Source organism: Bombina bombina, chromosome 1, assembly GCF_027579735.1.
Source record: "Bombina bombina isolate aBomBom1 chromosome 1, aBomBom1.pri, whole genome shotgun sequence".
NCBI classification, from domain to species: Eukaryota; Metazoa; Chordata; class Amphibia; order Anura; family Bombinatoridae; genus Bombina; species Bombina bombina.
Window position 1 is genome coordinate 273,597,203 of NC_069499.1, and position 19,895 is coordinate 273,617,097.

Consider the following 19,895-nt stretch of genomic DNA (forward strand, 5'->3'; position numbering starts at 1 on the left):
TTTAGTTAAGAACGTGTAGTTCATATAAACACTATTTCTAGATATGAATAATCTCCTTTTAGAGGAGACAATGTTATAAGCATATAACTACAATCCCTAAAAAGACTAAAGGGATCATTTGATTTGTTTCTGCCATGATTTTATTATTTTCTTTATTGTTCCCGTTTCTCCCTCCCCTTTCTTCTCCTTTTCTCTCTCTGTCTTGTTAGAAAGGTACCATATTGTTGAACGTATTTTATATTTCAGAGATGTATGGAAACAGCTCCCCTCTGCTGTTATTGTTGATATATGAGAAAAATTTTCAACTTTTTCATGTTTAAACATGTTATTGTTTTCTATTATGTATGACTGGATTATATTAATGTTTCAGCACTTACACATTTCCACATATTGTACTGATATTGTTTACCTCACTTCAGACACCCCTCATTAAAAGAGGAATACCTTTTCAAGACAGTAAAATTAGAAGAGACAAAGAGGGTAGATATATAGTGGTCATAGGCTTATTATATGGACGCCCAATAACTATCATATCCCTCTATGCCCCACAATCGAAACAACATATATTTATGAAAGAAATATCTAATCTAATTTTAGAACATCAAAAAGGAGTACTCATAATGAGAGGGGATCTTAATATACCCTTACAACCCGAAATCGATTGCTCAGTTAAACACTCTTCTACACCATCATCAGTGATAACCAAAACTAATTCCCTACTGAAACACATAGCTGTCTACACCCGACCTGCAGAGACTATGCCTTCTATTCCTACCCACATAAGTTATACACCAGAATAGATGACATTTCTTTCATGTAATTAGCAAGAGTCCATGAGCTAGTGACGTATGGGGATATACATTCCTACCAGGAGGGGCAAAGTTTCCCAAACCTTAAAATGCCTATAAATACACCCCTCACCACACCCACAATTCAGTTTTACAAACTTTGCCTCCTGTGGAGGTGGTGAAGTAAGTTTGTGCTAGATTCTACGTTGATATGCGCTTCACAGCAGGCTGGAGCCCGGTTTTCCTCTCAGAGTGCAGTGAATGTCAGAGGGATGTGAAGAGAGTAATGCCTATTTGAATTCAATGGTCTCCTTCTACGGGATCTATTTCATAGGTTTTCTGTTATCGGTCGTAGAGATTCATCTCTTACCTCCCTTTTCAGATCGACGATATACTCTTATATACCATTACCTCTACTGATTCTCGTTTCAGTACTGGTTTGGCTATCTGCTATATGTAGATGAGTGTCCTGGAGTAAGTAAGTCTTATTTTTTGTGACACTCTAAGCTATGGTTGGGCACTTTATACGTAAAGTTCTAAATATATGTCTTTAAACTTATATTTGCCATGATTCAGGATAATCAGTATTCCTTCTTTCAGACTGTCAGTTTCATTATTTGGGAAAATGCATATGAATAAAATATTTTTTCTTACCTTAAAGAAATTTTCTAATTTACTTTTTTCCTTGCGGGCTGTTAGGCTCGCGGGGGCAGAAAATGCTTCAATTTATTGCGTCATTCTTGGCGCAAACTTTTTTGGCGCAAAATTTTGTCATTTCCGGCGCCATAGTTGACACCGGAAGTTTACAAGTGGTTGCGTCATTTTTGACACGTGTGTTACAGACGTTTTTTTGCGCCAAAAAGTGTGGGCGTCATACTTGGCGCCAAAAAATGTGGGCGTCATGCATGGCGCCTAAAAATGTGGGCGTCATACTTGGCGCCAAAAAAATGTGGGCGCCATACTTGGCGCCACTTTTTTTCACATTATTTAAGTCTCACTTTTTTGTTGCTTCTGGTTGCTAGAGGCTTGTTTGTTTTTTGCATTTTTTCCCCATTCCTGAAACTGTCATTTAAGGAATTTGATAATTTTGCTTTATATGTTGTTTTTTTCTATTACATATTGCAAGATTTTCCATAAATTATTCCTGGATCAGAACATACTGAGGGATTCCTGTTGACTAAGAAGTCCTACCAAAGCTAAGTTCATTTATTTTAAATGTTATGAATCTTTATCTTTAGCTATGGTTTGTAATAAGTTATCATGATAAACTTTTACATGCAGAATCCATTAGTATTTATGCTTTATGTATTGCTTTTCTTTTTACATCTTATGTACAAGATATACTTAGAAAATTTATAATAATATTTTTCTGATTCTAGGTTAAGGCTTTGTCTGACTTTGCGCCTTCTATTAAAAAAAATTTTAGGTCTTTTTCAAACTTCTTTTTGATGAAGTTTCAAATGACCAACAACATACTGAATTATCCTTCTCTGATGATGTTTTTTCTCTTTCAGAACTTTTCTTCATTAGATATTGACACTAACAAATCTACTTTTTATTTTTTATTAGAGTACATTTGTTTTTTGTTGAAAAGGTGTTGATTATTTTGGATATTGAGGTAACTAGTTCTTTTTCAAAACTAGCTAACATTTTATTTCTGCTTATTTTATCTTCTGTGTCTTCAGAGGTTTTTTTCCATTCCTTCATACTAGGGAATGGAATAGGCTGACAATTTTCTTCAAAGGTTTTAAATTATATTCTTTGCCGGCAGTTAAATTCAATTTTGAGGGTTCTCCAATTTAATGGGGCTATCTCTACTCCTGCTAAATTATGCTATTGTTTCTATAGCAAAATAGTATTTATTTTCTTTTTAAATGGTTGTATCCTATTTAAGGAAAAAAAATTATTTTCAGGTACTTTTCTTGGACCTGTAATTTATTTGGATGATGTTGCTTTTGCTCCATTTTTTCTGTTTACTTTAAAGATCAAGTATCAGATTATGTATTATTTAGCATTGTTAAGGGACAAAGTCTACTGCTCATTTGAGGTTCAGACTGGGTGCTGTTGCATTTGTCTTGTTGTCTTGCATTTTTGTTTATGCAAGTCCGGTGTGTTCTGGTCCCTTAACTGGATTAACATGCTAATAATTTTATTTGTTTCTTCATTTTTATTGAATATTTTCACAAATGAGGTTTAATCTATGTCTTTAGCTGTTTTTAGCTAGAAGAAATTTTGTGATTTCTAAAAAATCCTTATTCCTTTTTTTCCAAGATAATCAATTATTTGATTCATATTGGATTCAATTCTTAACTGTTACTCTGGGCTTCAAGATTAAGTTCTTAGACTGAAACTTTAAGCTTATTTTAGTTTGGTTGTTCTTACTAAAGAACAAAATTCTAAATTCTTACCCAAGTAACATGTTTTTATTTAGAAGTTTTTTTGGTTCTATTCGGTCCAAAATTCTTAGATTTTGGGTACAAAATAAAATTTGAAGTAAAACCGTCTGTGAGAAGTCTTTTTCTCTCTATTATATTCCAGCTATTCCAGTAAGGCTAACACTTTCCTTAATGTGTTTCAGTCCCATATATTTTGGGTAATGTTGAAGTGCGGTTGATCACCTGTTGAGGATCAAGCGCTGCTCAGATCTGGAATCTTCTGGGGTATTTATTCCAGTTCCATTTTTAGGATCTGGGTTTTGGGGTTTTATTCAAACTATTCATTGTTCCAAAGATAGAAAATCTTTTTATTATATAAATGTACCATCTTTTAGATTGGTATTTATATGGTCTATTCTGACTTTTTTTGGTCAGTGATAGCATTATTTGTTTTCATTAGATACAATAGATGCATATCTTCATTTCTGTTTTCATTCAGATTATTTTTATTTTCTGAGACTACGGAATCTCATATGATTCAATTTTGTTTTTTCAAGACATGGTTAGAGGATCTTTTTATCAAAAGCTCTTGATTCCTCACACAAGGGTCACCTTTTTTAGGTTTCCAGATAGATTGTGTCACTGTCTTTGTCTCTAACAGATAAGTGATTTTTTTCTTATTGGGTTCCGTCTGTCGGTACCTTCAGTCTCTATTATTTCCTTCAGTTGCTATATATGCATGGAAATTTAGGTCTTATGGCTGCAGCATTGGATTCATTTTCCTTTGCTCATTTTCATAGAAAACCTTTCCAGTTTTTTATGCTGCATAATGGTGCAGGGATTCTAGGATTTCACTTTTTAAATCTTCGAATTCTATGTTTATCTATCTTTGATTCGGTGGTTAAGATCACCATCATTTAGTTCTACAGGTCTCTTCGATTCTTTCAACCTGGACCATGATCTCTATAGATGCGAGTCTTTTAGGTTGGGAGGCTGTCTGAGGTTCTCTGTCAGCACAAGGGGTTTGGAAATCTCAGGAGGCGAGATTACCATTTGATATTTTGGAACTCCGTGCATTCCCAGAGTTCTTCAGTAGGTTTCTTTTGAAGAAGAGACATTTATTGTTTTTTTCAGACATTATCACATCTGTGGTGTATGTCAATCATCAGGGTGTGACTATCAGTCTTTAGACTGTGACAAAGTATCTCGGATATTTGCTTGGGCTAAATCCAGCTCCTATCTAAATTCTGGGGTCCTTTTCCCAGGTATAGACGTTTGGGAAGCGGATTATCTCTGTTAATCAAGCTTTACATCCGGGAGAATAGTCTTTACCCAGATATGTTTTTCAATTTTTCAGATGTGAGGGCTTCCAGAAATAGATCTGTTGGCCTCTCGTCTTAACAAGGAATTTCCGAGGGGCCTATTTCAGGTCCCGGGATCCTCAGGTGGAAGTAGCGTATGCATTGACACTTCCTTGGAATTATCATTCTGTCTATATCTTCCGCCTCTAGTTCTTCAAAAATTCTAATGGAGCGTTTGTTTGTACTGCTGATGGTTCCAGCATGGCCTCACAGGTTTTGGTATGCGGATCTCATTCGGATGGACAGTTGCCAACCTTGGACATTTCCGTTAAGACCAGACATTTTTATCTCAAGGCCCATTTTTCCATCAGGATCTCAAATCATTTAATTTGAAGATATGGAGATTGAACGTTTAATTCTTAGTCATAGAGGTTTCTCTGACTCAGTGATTAATACTATGTTACAGGTTTGTAAATCTGTCTCTAGAAAGATTTATTATCGAGTTTGGAAGACTTTCATTTCTTGGTGTTCTTCTCATAAATTCTTTTGGCATTCTTTTAGAATTCCTAGAATTTTACAATTTTTCAGGTTGGTTTTGTCTGCAAGTTATTTGAAAGGACAAATCTCTACTCTTTCTGTTCTTTTTCACAGAAAGATTGCTATTCATTCTGATATTCATTGTTTTGTACAGGCTTTGGTTTGTATCAAGCCTGTCATTAAGTCAATATCTCCTCCTTGGAGTCTCAATTTGGTACTGAGGGCTTTACAGGCTCCTCCGTTTGAACCTTTGCGTTCTCTGGACATTAAAATTACTTTCTTGGAAAGTATTGTTCCTTTTGGTTATCTCTTCTGCTAGAAGAGTTTCTGAGTTTTCTGCTCTTTCTTGTGGATCTCCTTTTCTGATTTTTCATCAGGGTAAGGCAGTGTTCCTTCCTGTTATTCAGGCTTTGGTTCTTATCAAACCTGTCATTAAGCCAATTTCTCCTCCTTGGAGTTTTAATTTGGTTCTAAAGGCTTTACAGGCTCTTCTATTTGAGCATATGTTTTCTCTAGACATTATTTACTTTCATGGAAAGTATTGTTCTTTTTAGACATCTCTTCAGCTAGAACAATTTTTAATTATCTGTTCTTTCTTGTGAGTCTCCTTTTTCTTATTTTTTCATCAGGATAAGGTGGTTTTTGCTATCCTTATTTCAATTTTTACCTAAAGTTGTGATTTCTATCAACATTAGGGTGGAATTATTGTCTTTTACTAAGACTTCTTTGGTAAGATTCTTACATTCTTTGGATATGGTAAGAGTTTTGAAATCTTATGTTGAAGCTATTCAGATTTCAGATAGTCTTCTAGTCTATGTGTTATCTTTTCTGGTGTTAGGAAGGTCAAAAGGCTTCTGCCATTTATTTGGCATCTTGCTTAAAACTTTTGATTCATCATGCTTATTTGGAGTCGGGTGGATTCCCGCCTCGGAGGATTATGGCTCATTCTACTAGGTAAGTTTCTACTTCCTGGGCTTTTTAAGAATGAAGCTTCTGTTGATCAGATTTGCAAAGCAATGACTTGGTCTTCTTTGCATACTTTTACTATGTTCTACCATTTTGATGTTTTCTCTTCTTTAGAAGCAGTTTTGGTAGAATGGTACTTCAGGCAGCTGTTTCAGTTTGATTCTTCTGCATATATTTTCAGGTTTTTTTTTCATTATAAAAATTGAAACTTTTTTGATTTGGGTAGTGGATTAATTTTTCTGCGGAATTGGCTGTCTTTATTTTATCCCTCCCTCTCTAGTGACTCTTGCGTGGAAGTTCCACATCTTGGGTATTTATTATCCCATACGTCACTAGCTCATGGACTCTTGCTAATTACATGAAAGAAAACATAATTTATGTAAGAACTTACCTGATAAATTCATTTCTTTCATATTAGCAAGAGTCCATGAGGCCCACCCTTTTTTGTGGTGGTTATGATTTTTTGTATAAAGCACAATTATTCAAATTCCTTATTTTTTTGATGCTTTCGCTCCTTTTTTATCACCCCACTTCTTGGCTATTCGTTAAACTGAATTGTGGGTGTGGTGAGGGGTGTATTTATAGGCATTTTAAGGTTTGGGAAACTTTGCCCCTCCTGGTAGGAATGTATATCCCATACGTCACTAGCTCATGGACTCTTGCTAATTTGAAATAAATTAATTTATCAGGTAAGTTCTTACATAAATTATGTTTTTTACAGATATTACAGGGATGTGCATGTTCGGGTCGGCGGACATATCTCCGGTTTCTTGGTCCGACCATGCACTGGTCCGCACCACCTACAAATGGCCCAGTAAACCTATTACAAATTATACATGGAGGCTAGATGACAGAATGCTCACTGATCTGGGAAATACAACAGAAATTGTCAGAGCACATTACAGAATACATTCATTTTAATAAGGAATCGGACACATCCCCACAAATTAATTGGGAAACACACAAGTGTGTTATGAGGGGGGAATGAATAGCCCATAAAGCAAGACTTAACAGACTTAAAAGAGAAAAAAACAACAGAACTTATTAAAAACAAAGACAAATTAGACCAACAACATAAAGCTAACCCATCAGACACAATTCTTCTAGATTTACTATCTAAAGAACATCACAACCTAGCATCCATATTAAATAAAGAATTCAGGCGTCAAAATGTCTTTCTTAAACAACAAAATTATATCTTTCATAACAAACTGAGTCGCGCACTAGCTAGATAGCTCAAGAAAAAGACAAAATCAGCATACATTCTACAAATAAAAGATAAATGCAGTCAAACACATCATTCATCACACTCAATAGCTAAAATATTTCGGAGTTATTACATGGACCGTTACAATCTGCATAGTACACAAAAAAAAACATGAAACTAATCTACATAGGCGTCAAGAGTAGATAGACCAATTCCTTTCAGAACTAAAACTGGCGAAATTGTCAAAGGAACAAAGAGACACTTTAGAAGAACCTATATCAATGGAAGAAATTAAAAAAGGAAAATCTCCTGGACCAGATGGTTTTACATATGCATACTACAAAAAATTTCAAGACATACTTCCTCCACAGCTGTTAACATACTTTAATTACATAGATGAGACACATCCATTCCCTAAAACAGCATTAGAAGCTCACATTATAGTACTTCCCAAACCAGGTAAATCTTTAGAAAACCCAGCCCATTACCGTCCCATATCTCTTTTAAACTCAGATTTTAAGATATATGCCAAAATATTAGCCATGAGATTGAATTCCATATTGCCAGATCTTATTTCTCCGGATCAAGTGGGATTTGTTCCAGGAAGGGAGGCCAAGGATAACACGGTACGCACTATAAATATCATACAATATGTACAAGAACAAAAGATACCCCTGGTCCTCTTGTCAACAGATGCCGAAAAGGCCTTTGACAGGGTGGCCTGGGACTTTCTCAAAAGCACACTAAGACATATGGGTTTCGGGGACATACTAATTCAACATATCTTAGCCTTATACACAAAACCCAGTGCAAAAGTTCTTATAAATGGTATACTTTCAGACCCTTTACTATAACTAATGGCACCAGACAAGGGTGTCCGTTATCCCCCATTCTCTTTGCCTGCGTCATAGAAACATTAGCAACAAAAATTTGTCAAAGCCCTCAAATAGAGGGGGTAGAGGTGGGGGAACATTGATACACCATATCACTATATGCAGACGATATACTGTTTACTTTGACGAACCCAAGGGAGGCAATACCATCACTTCTTATGGAATTCCACTCCTTCCATACTCTTTCCAATTTTTTAATAAACACCTCGAAATCGGAAGTACTAAATATTACATTAGACACAGAAACATGTAATCAAGTTAAAAAAATAATTCCCTTTACTTGGTGTCCATTATACTTAAAATATTTGGGTATTGGGGGGCGTGTCCGAACAGCGATCTTGCATGGTCGCATTTTCACTGAGCTCCAACCGAACACTCCTAATCCGCCGGTTACAAGAGGGATTTTACAGAGCAAAAACATAACTTTTATTCCATAAGACTTCACTGCTCAGCAGAGTCTTACACATTGAAGGATTGCACTGTATAAGTGAAGTCGGAGCCCGGCAACGGACAAGAAGGCCTAGAGCGGCGGCTCACACATAGGCAACGTCACCCCCCTTGAGCAATCGAGGGTTCTCGCCATTGCCAGACCTGCTTAGATTCTCTGCATATAACTTTCTTGTAAGAGGGGGCACTGGCAACGGAGCTACGACTTGGTAAAGAGACTTAACTCTAGAATCCCTGTAAAACTTGCACCTAAAATGGCTACCGCAATGCAACAAGACCTAAATGACAGCTTAGAGTGCATCATGTCCCGGTTTGAAAACCTCTGTCAGCGACTCATAGCTAGCGCTCCATATGACTTTCCGATCAGTCGGATTGGCACTACAGACACAGAGATAAAGCCTGCAGAGGAGGAGACGGGTATAACCACAGACACACAGCAATCAGAATCCTTTCACTCAGGGAGCAGACCTGAGATGTTACCCACATTAATGCAAAGTGGCACAACACTGGAAACCTCTTATAGAGACAATTGCTCTAGATAAAGGGTGTCTTACAAGTGACACGGCCGACAAGATATATGCTGACACACGAAGAGAACTTTTACATATGAGAAAATATTTAGCTGCACACATGGCGGGATTGGAGGCGGGGGTGGACTCCTGGACTGCCACGAATAAACAACATGAAGGTTTCCCGCTATGTAAAAATGATCTGGTCGTTTTCTTCATTGACAGAATCTATCACCCTGAGGCCCTTTACTTAGGAAAGACTGACAAGTGGCGCACAAGTTTGGTTGAAGGGACTATAGCAGATTTGGACGTAATACCACTCTTGCTCACAGCCTGCCATATTAACCCTTTCCATAGAGACGCTTACAATACGAGTAAGATACAGCGCTTCCTGAGGGCTAAGTCCTGGGGTTAACAATGTTTTCAGGATATGAACTCCCTACCATTAAGGTTAACTGAATTGATACTCGCTGCATCTTCCTACTAAGCCATACACGATTTAGATGTGACATTCTCAACATACAGCCTTTAATTACATGTGACTACCCAGCAATGTAGATAAGAAATAGGCTATGTTAATGTGGGAAGAGTACTTTTAGAGGCTAAGTCGGTGTTCTGTTAAATGTAATATAGTTAAGGGTGTATTTTCGGTTTTGGTTAAAGACTTTGGAGTAAAGCAGTAGGTTGGATAACGATCTTTAGGTTAACTGAATTGATACTCGCTGCATCTTCCTACTAAGCCATACACGATTTAGATGTGACATTCTCAACATACAGCCTTTAATTACATGTGACTACCCAGCAATGTAGCGGTCTCCTCTCTTGTGGTCAGCGGCCGGGGCCATGGGGGAGGAGGGAAATACTTATTTCTAACTGTTATAGGATTATAATGTTTTATATAATAGAGTACAACCATATATAAACTGCTACATGGGATATATGAAAATGTACCAACCTAAGCGCTGCAGCCTATGAGGATTAATTGTCTTGTCTATACCGCTTAGAATTTATCTGTTTAATAATGCATTTGGAGTGGGAAATCATTTAAACTCCTATATAAGGTCTATAATTCCTATACTCCAACACCAATCAGATTTTTAGTTTGCTCCGTTGCCTTTATGTTTGAATATTACTTTTAATTGGGGTCATTGGCCCCCATCACTACCTTGTATTCTGTATAAGAGCAGAGAATAATATATTATATATCCAATGCTAAATTTTCAGGTCAGGCTTTGGTCCTTTCAATCTCTATACCCATTTTGTTTTCTTTATCAGCATAAAAGATCCAAGAGTGGTCTTAACCTTTATATATAAGGACTAAAAAGAGGACTTATGTTTAAGCATTTTGTTCATGTTCCTAACACATTGTCTGTTTTATGAGTAAGATTTATTTCCTATATGACTATGTGAGACTTGTATTTTGTATAATTCCTCAATAAAAATATTAAAATAAAAAAAAATAATAAAAAAAAAATATTTGGGTATTAATATTACTCCTTCCACAGACTCGTTCAAATATAACTCTAAAGAAGAGCGTAATAAATGACTTATCTAGTTGGAAGAACAAAAAAATATCCTGGCTTGGCGGGATCAATGTGATAAAAATGAAGGTGTTTCCACGTATTCTTTATTTATTGCAAACTTTACCTATACCTATTCCGGAACAATACCTGGAATCTTTACAAATAAGCTTCAGTGACTTTACGTGGAATAAAAAACACCCTAGAATACAAAAAAAACATAATGATGACGCCAAAATCACAAGGAGGCCTGGGGTTACCAAATCTTAAACATTATAGCTACTCAATATTCCTACAGCGTATTCTGGATTGGTATGTTCGAGATAGATGCAAAAAGTGGGTCACGATAGAACTAGAACTGTTGCACACAAAACATGCTAGCACTCTGTGTTGGTCATTTAAATGAAATATAGCTTCAATCACATCTAACCCAATACTATTAGAAACCTTGAAAATATGGGAAAAATCTCTTGTACAATTTCCTTTTCTATCATCCAGACCTTCACCACTCACTTCAATATTGGAAAATGGAGAATTAGACCTCGGTCCCTTAATGGGTCCAGACCTTATTACAATGAACATTAACGACATACCTATGCATCTTTTGTCTGAAAACGAAAAAATTAACCGACAGGAGACTCTTATTAATCACGGATTGACATGTTTTACACATTGGTTTACGTATCACAAGGTCCATAATTTCTTGAGTAAACATCCACAAAACAGAAACATGATTAGACCACTCACCAATTTTGAGAATTTGTTCTTAAGATCTCCTACACCAAGACACACTATCTCCATCATATACAGAATAATGTCTCAAATTCAACCGGGCTATACACATCCCTACATAGAAAGCTGGGGAAAAGACTTGGGACTCATTATACTACCACAAACATGCCAACAAATTTTTCAATCCACATTAAAAGCTTCAACTTCTTCCTCAATAGTGGAACTGAATATAAAAATGTTACATAGATGGTATTACACTCCTTGTAGAATACATTGAATATATCCTAAGGCCAACAACACCTGCTGGCGTTGCGGTCATGTGGGAAGTGGAATGGCCCACATTTGGTGGTGGTGTTCCGTTATTCAAGACTTCTGGAGAGAAGTGATAAAAGAGATAGAGAAAATTCTAGAAATACAGATCCCACTAGACCCCTTAATTTGGCTCATGAACAAACATCCTAAGATTAAATATAAACCCTACCTTAAATTATTTTTCATCATGACTAAAAGCATTAAATTTCTAATAGCTAAAAATTGGAAGAGCAGGGAGGTCCCGCATTTGAAACTGTGGAGCGAAAAGGTCTCTGACTTCCTAGACATATAAGAATTGCATTATTTAAAACAAGACAAAATGGAAATGTATGCGGAGATGTCCACAAAGTGGGAAAGTTACATTACACCTAAAAAAAAGGAGTTACACAATACCAAAATTGAGGTGCTTAGTTAACTAATTGTAATGTGAAGTTGAGCTTTAGAGATGGGATACAAATGTGGAAGCAGAATATCAGTCTTACAATACTGTTAATATAAGTTTGATTTAGATTTGGTTTAAGAAAATTGAATTGGCTTTCAAATGTAATATGACGGAGCTGCGTCTCCGACTTTTGTAAGTTTAGCCTCAAAATATTAGACTATTTTTGCTATTTTTAATAACAGATACCTGAGTGCATATGTATCATTTAATATTACAAGGTTTGCATTTATTTGGGCAAAATTAATCATTTTGGTATCCAAGCACCAGTGAATTAATTTACTAGAGCTGTGATGGCAATCTCTTTCAACTTGGTTTAGCTAAACTTTTGATCAACTTTATAAAATTTTAAAGTATGAGCGGTGTAGATTGTTGTTTTTTATATGTATTTTTAAATCACAAAGTACTATATAAATTAACCTGTTGATTTTTGTCACTTAACAGGTGGAGCAGGTAGAGTTGTAAATGGTGCCTTTATGGTATTAAAGGGACACCGCTCAATTGTAAATCAAGTTCGATTCAATCCGGAGAACTACATGATCTGCTCCTCTGGTGTTGAGAAGATAATAAAGGTGAGTTTACATAAATATGTGTGGCATTTGTGTGTTGTATCTGAAATAATATTTTTTAAATTGTATGTGTGTGTTTCTGTTGGAGTATACAATTGGGAAAAAACACAAGCGCAACCCAGATTCAAGGAAGTAAAACAGCTTCACTGACAGCTCAGGATCCACTGCAAGTCCAGTCTTTCAAAAGTCAAATCTTTGCAGGTTTAAATAGCTGATTGCTTCCAGGACCAGTAATGTATGCAGATCCTTTTGAAATCTTTTAGCTTAAAACTCTTTAACGCTACACGTTTCATCTGCCTTCTAAGCAGACTTTGTCAAGAGATTTCCAAACATGCTTTGATACATATGTATGAATTGTTAGACATTTTAGTGTTTTAAAATAAAAAGTAAGAATGTTAATAACAAAGTTTATTCCCAATTAAAAAAAATATTTAAGGTTGTGTATTTGGGAAAGCAGAGTTTGGGCTAGGTTTACTAACCCTCGGACTGACATGGGTGGACATCTCTGCCCCTGTGCCACCTGCATCATGGCTTGCGGGTAGCAATACATTGGCCACAGTTAACATTGCGCAATTCTACTCGTGTGAAAGACCGCCTCCTGCTCGCAAGTGGCCAATCACGTGGGAGCAGTGGCTGTCAATCTCCCTGGTCAGAGAAGTCCAGGGGGATTGAGGAATACCTGAAGCTGAAGGTGCTCCAAAGTTGCAATCGGGGCTTCTTAAATTGAACCCCTTGTCTCAATATTCATTAATAGAGAGCCAACACCATACATTGTATTTATTTTTTTTAATCAAAAATGAGAATTCTAAACGGAATTGCCAATGAATATTCATACTTTATTATTTTTTTTGAATTTTTTTAACTTAAAGGGACATGAAACCCAAATTTTTTCTTTTATGATTTGGAAAGAGCATGCAATTTTAAACAACTTTTTAAATTACTTCTATTATCTAATTTGCTTTATTCTCTTGATATACTATGCTGAAAAGCATATCTAGATATGCTCAGTAGCTGCTGATTGGTTGCTGTACATAGATGTCTCGTATGATTGGCTCACCCATGTGCATTGCTATTTCTTCAACAAAGGATAGCTAAATAATGAAGCAAACTAGATAATAGAAGTAAATTGAAATGTTGTTTAAAATTGTATTCTCTACTTGAATCATGAAAGAAAATTTTTGGGTTTAGTGTCCCTTTAACTATTATAGTGAATGTAAATTTTGATGCTAAAGTGCCCGGTTTTTAAAAATTCGATTAAAAACAGGAGCACTTAAATTTATCAAAATTTACATTTCACTCCTGTTGTGAAAAAATACTTACCTTTTAAACTTGACAGCAGCTCCAGCTTCCTCCGGTTGTCTCAAGCCATTTCAGATGTCAGAAATGATGGATAGGTTCCTCCAATCACGGCTTACCCCCCGGGGGAATCAGTGTCTGATTCAATGCTGTGATTGGAGGAAGCCAGATTCCTCATTTTAGACCCAGGAAGAGGCTTTGCGACGGGTGGAGGAAGCTGGAGCTGCTGTCAAGATTAAAAGCTAAGTCTTTTTTTTCACAACACGAGTGAAATGTAAATGTTGATTAAAGTGCCCCTGTTTTAAATCGAATTTTTAAAAACTGGGCACTTTAGCATCAAAATTTACATTCACTTTAAAACTAGACTTGATCAATTAATTCAGCTTTTACAGTTTGTATTATCCCCTATGCTTATGTGTGTTTATTTTGCAGATCTGGAGTCCTTATCAACAACCCAACTGCTCTGGAGATCTTGATGGGCACATAGAAGACGATTCTCGTAGCCTATATACACATGAGGAATATATTGGTCTTGTACTTAATAGTGGGAGTGGTTTGTCCCATGATTATGCCAACCAATCAATCCAGGAGGATCCACGAATGATGGCTTTCTTTGATTCACTGGTGCGAAGAGAAATAGAGGGGTGGAGTTCTGATTCTGACAGTGATAGCACAATTTTGCAACTTCATCCTGGTATCAGTGAACGGTCTGCTTATAGTGATTCAGAATCATCAGCCTCCGAACCCTCTTCACCATTGCAAATGCCAGGCTTATCTGATGAGGGTGTTACTGCTGGAGATTCCCAAAGATCCATAGAATCTCCTACAAGTCGCCACCTTAGATTATTAGCCCTGAGAAGACACCAGGATAATCGTCTGTCCACCATATCCAATAATTCAGACTCAGAGGAAAATGCATGTGAGACAGAGGCAGAGAGTGAACCTTTTCATAGGCCACGATCTCCAAGTCCTAATGAAGAGAGATCTAGTAGTAGTAATGATGAAGAGGACAACCTGAATAATCGTCGAACCTCAATGAGGCAGCGCAACGCACGTCGACATAATAAGAAAAGGGCTGAAAAGTCTAAAGCTAGTAATACAAATACAGTATCTGTTATTGGTGAAGATCTCTGTGATTACCCACAGATACATTTGCATGAGCTTTCAACTTCTGCAGAATCCTCGCCTGGGGTAAGAAGTCCTAATGAAGGAGAGCGAAAGTCATCTTTGTGTTCAAGCATCGACTCAGTAGAAAGAAAAATTTATAAAGCTTATAAGTGGTTACACCACTCCTACATCTCCTATTCTAAAGGAAGAGAGGGGGAAACTTCCACTGGAGATAGGGATTGTGAAGATGGTAGGCCCGGCACCAGTGGAAGGAGCAGTGCATTGCCACCAGTAAAAGAAACAGAAACAGACTGTCATATATTAAATGACCAAGAAAACAAAGAACTTCCTTCTAACGACATGTATACACAAGACCTCCAGAAAGCGTCCTTATTAGAGTGTATTGATGGCTGTGGGAGTGATCAAAATGACAAGCAGCTTTTGTTGGAAGATATTGAAAACTCTTGCAAAGATGATGCCTCCTTGGAGCCTCCATTAGAGACTAAAAAACTGAATGGACAAGCCCACCATAAAGAGTTTTTCCCTTGCTTTGAAGACTCCTGTGATCAGTGTTGTGGAAAAAAGAACAACCAAAACCATCAACAAGCACTAAGTGAAAAAGATCTCTTAAGCACAAAGGATTCCACCACTTCTTTTGAAGTCAGCTTAGACGATTTGGTTGGAAGCCAGAATGAAGAGATTGAGGGTGGAGAGACAGAAATTACTTACACTCACCAGAGCAATGGACATTTGCATACTTATTCATCTGCCTTTAATAATACTGGGCAGACTTGTGAGGAGCCAGTGACTTCTATGCTATGTTCACAGACACATGTCAGTTTGGGCCAAGCTCAGCATAAGGACTCAAATTTAACAGATGTGGACTGTAGTATGAACAGTAAAGATGTCTTAACAAGTCATGTGGACACTGAAAATGCTACATCTTCCGGAGGACTAAAAAGACACAGACAAGATTATGAAGAGTTAGACCATTCTTCAGAGAAGAAAATGAAAATCTAAATTTGTTGGAGTTTTTTCGTTTTGTTTTTTTAAATATTATTAAGCACTAAAAGTGTACAGTTTTGCTCAGATGTGTGGCTGTGTGTATTTGATTCTTTAAGATAGAAGTTGACTAACTCAAGCCCTCAAGAGACACTAATATGCAGATAAGTTAGTTGACAAAACAAAATACTTCCATGTTGACATAAACACTTACCTGTAAGTGGCTCTTGTGGACTGTAGTTAGTGTTGCTATAAGCCATTCTGATTTTGCATTCATTGCCATTGCACATAAACAAGTCAAAGTTTAGTTTGCACTAAAAAAAATCAATGTGAGTTTAGGATAATTTTTATATATATTTTTTTTTTCTGTCTTAATAATCAAATTGAACCAGCATTTGGCTTTTTCTCTTTAGACTTATTGGTGGGTCACGCAAATGTTTCAAAAAGTTTGAAAACTACCTTGAGCACAAAGTGTGAATAAAATCAAGCCACTAATCAATTGAATTTGCAGTACATATGTAGACCTTTTCAAGGACAACTTTGGTCAGGCACAATACAGTCATTTTTTGGTAAAGGTTGTTTAATCTTGGGAGCTTAAATGTCACTGTATTAGTGGGATTAAATATCATATGATCATTTCTTACTAAATAATTTAGCCACACATTTATTATCTTGTGTAGTTGGCACAACCTGCTTAAAACCTTTACATTAACAGTTGCTTTAGGTTATTCTATAGTCAATAAATGGGCTTATCAGCTGGTCATGCACAATATGATGTACACATTCTAGCTGTAAATAAAAGGATAATCAGAAATAGTAGCTTTAAGCATTTCCTATTCCTTGCATCAGTATTTTGTTTTGGCTGCAGAGTTTGCAGCTTCTCTTTGCATATAATATTCATGTTGGTATAACATTTTGGAAATTTGCCAACACTATTTAGCATTATTGCACAATGTTTTCCACGCTGCACAGTGTGTTCCACTCTGTTTGATAGGTGCATATGTGTTTGTACTAGAATGATTAATGTTCATGTTTGTGTCACATAGCCAATGGTATTTTAGGAAATACATAACATTTGTAAGACATGCTTTATAATGTCTTAAGGGAATGCTTTAATTATTACTGATATTAAAGAGTATAGTTAATTGATTGTGATACCAGCGTTCAAGGACAGATGTGGTGCAGCCTGTTTAGTTTTTACCTTTAAACTTTATAAGAATATAAAAGGCAGCTAATAAACATTGTGCCATATGGATTTGAATTTTAGAAAACTAAGAAGAATTATTAGGAAAGATGTGTTTTTTTTTGTTTGTTTGTTTTTTAATTAAAAAATGGAGACTGAAGACTACTAAAGAACATTGAAATGGTGCATTAACTTTAAAGGAACAGTCTACACCAAATTATTATTGTTTTAAAAGATAGATATTCCCTTTATTACTGATTCCCTAGTTTTGCATAACCAACACAGTTATATTAATACACTTTTTACCTCTGTGATTATCTTGTATCTAAGCCTCTGCAAACTGCCCCTTATTTCAGTTCTTTTGACATTTTAGCCAATCAGTGCTGGCTCCTAGGAACTTTATGTGCATGTGTGTCTATATGACCCACATGAACTAACACCCTCTAGTGGTGAAAAACTGTCAAAATGCCATGACATAAGAGGCGGCCTTCAAGGGCTTAGAAATTAGCATATGAACCTCCTAAGTTTAGCTTTCAACTAAGAATACCAAGAGAACAAAGCCAAATTTGTCATAGAAGTAAATCGGAAAATTGTTTAAAATTACATGCCCTATCTGAATAATGAAAGTTTGTTTTGGACTAGACTGGCCCTTAAATGTATCGGTTCCTTAGCAGGGATGCCATTTTTATTTGTATTTTTGCTTTTTTCCCTTCCTCCCGAAGTGGCTAGAAACCTAAATTGTATACAGGAAAGTGAGCAGTGGCTACAACAAAGGAAATCAGAGACAAAAATTAAATTGGACTTTTTAGGAGCTGTTTCAATGTACTGAAACGAAATCGCAAAAGCCTGCATTTTCTTGCTAAAAATTGCATTTATAAAATCTTTAGGACAATTTCTTATGTATATAAATATACTGAAATACAGTGCTTAAAAGATTATGAAACCAAAAAAAATATTTCATGATTCAGATAGAGCATGCCATTTTAAACAACTTTCTAATTTACTTCTATTATCAATTTTTCTTCTTTGTTCGTTTAGTATCTTTTGTTGAAAAGCAGGGACTTATGCTTAGGAGCCGGCCCTGGAGCACTATACAGCAGCAGTTTTCAAGTATGTTATCTATTTGCAAGAGCACTAGATGACAATACCGTTTCCTGCCATGTAGTGCTCCAGATGCCTACCTAGGTATCTCTTCAACACATAATATTATGGGGACAAAGCAAATTTGATAATAGAAGTAAATTGGAAACTTTTTTTTAAAATGGCCTGCTCTGTCTGAAGCACAAAATAATTTTTGGGAGTTTTATATCCCTTTAAAATCTGATCTACAGTATATTGTGTGTATGTAAATAAATTGACCTTTATGCCCCCTTTATACCTATGGCTTATTTCCAGTAATAAAGTTTAATTAATATTATTGGACATATTGTAGCACAAAATCTTTCTAAGAATATGTTAATGACAAATTGTGTGTATATAAGTAATTTTCTCCCCATATAGATATATATAGATATATATATATACACACACAGCTCTGGAAAAAATTAAGAGACCACTGCAAAATTATCAGTTTCTCTGGTTTTACAATTTATAGGTATGTGTTCGAGAAAAATGAACATTTTGGTTTATTCTATAGACTACTGACAACATTTTTACCAAATTACTAATAAAAAATATTGTCATATAGAGCATTTATTTGCAAAAAAAGACAACTGGTCAAAAAAAAAAAAAAGTGTTTTCAGACCTCCAATAATGCAAAGAAAACAATTTTATATTAATTTTCAAACAACACAATTCTATAGCTTTAACTAAAGAAGAGTTCAGAAATCAATATTTAATGGAATAACTCTGGTTTTCAATTACAGCTTTCATTCGTCTTTGCATGCTCTCCACCAGTCTTTCACATTGCTGCTGGATGACTTTATGCCACTCCTGATGCAAAAATTAAAGCAGCTCGGCTTTGTTTGATGGCTTGTGACCATCCATCTTCCTCTTGATCGCATTCCAGAGGTTTTCAATGGGTCTGGAGATTGGGTGGACCATGACAGGGTCTTGATCTGGTGGTCCTCCATCCAAACCTTGATTGACCTGGCTGTGTGGCATGGAGCATGGTTCTGCTTGAAAGAACAATCCTCAGAGTTTGGGAACATTGTCAGAGCAGAAGGAAGCACGTTTTTTCTTCCAGGATAACGTGGCTTGATTTATGTGTCCTTTACAAAGATCAATCTGCCTGATTCCAGCTTTGCTGAAACATCCCCAGATCATTACCGATTCTTCACTAATTTCACAGTGAGTGTGAGAAACTGTGACTTGTAGGCCTCTCACCCACTGGGACATTTGGTGGAGGATCGATGATGATCTGGTGGTGCTTTAGCAGGGCTGGAATAGGGAAGATTCATCATTGTGAAGGACGTGTGAATCAAGCCACATACAAGGTTATCCTGGAAGAAAACTTGCTTCCGTCTGCTCTGACAACGTTCACCAACTCTGAGGATTTTTAAGCAGAACAATGATCCATGCCGCACAGCCAGGTCAATCAAAGTTTGGATGGAGGACCACCAGATCAAGACCCTGTCATGGTCATCCAAATCTCAGACTTGAAACCCCATTGAAAACCTCTGTAATGTGATCAAGAGGATGGATGGTCACAAACCATCAAACAAAGCCAAGCTGCTTGAGTTTTTGCGCCAGGAATGGAATAAAGTCACCCAA

General features: G+C 36.3%; 1 protein-coding gene across 1 annotated transcript in view; it reads left to right on the forward strand.

The window, feature by feature from the left end:
* DCAF5 (DDB1 and CUL4 associated factor 5) overlaps positions 1-16,819 on the forward strand; it is a 218,713-nt gene extending 201,894 nt beyond the window's left edge. Inside the window, exons 8-9 of the mRNA XM_053697992.1 lie at positions 12,471-12,598; positions 14,324-16,819. Coding sequence (XP_053553967.1) covers positions 12,471-12,598; positions 14,324-16,018 — 1,823 coding nt within the window. The 3' untranslated portion in view covers positions 16,019-16,819. The remainder of the gene's footprint in view (positions 1-12,470; positions 12,599-14,323) is intronic.
* The last annotated feature ends 3,076 nt before the right edge of the window (positions 16,820-19,895 follow it).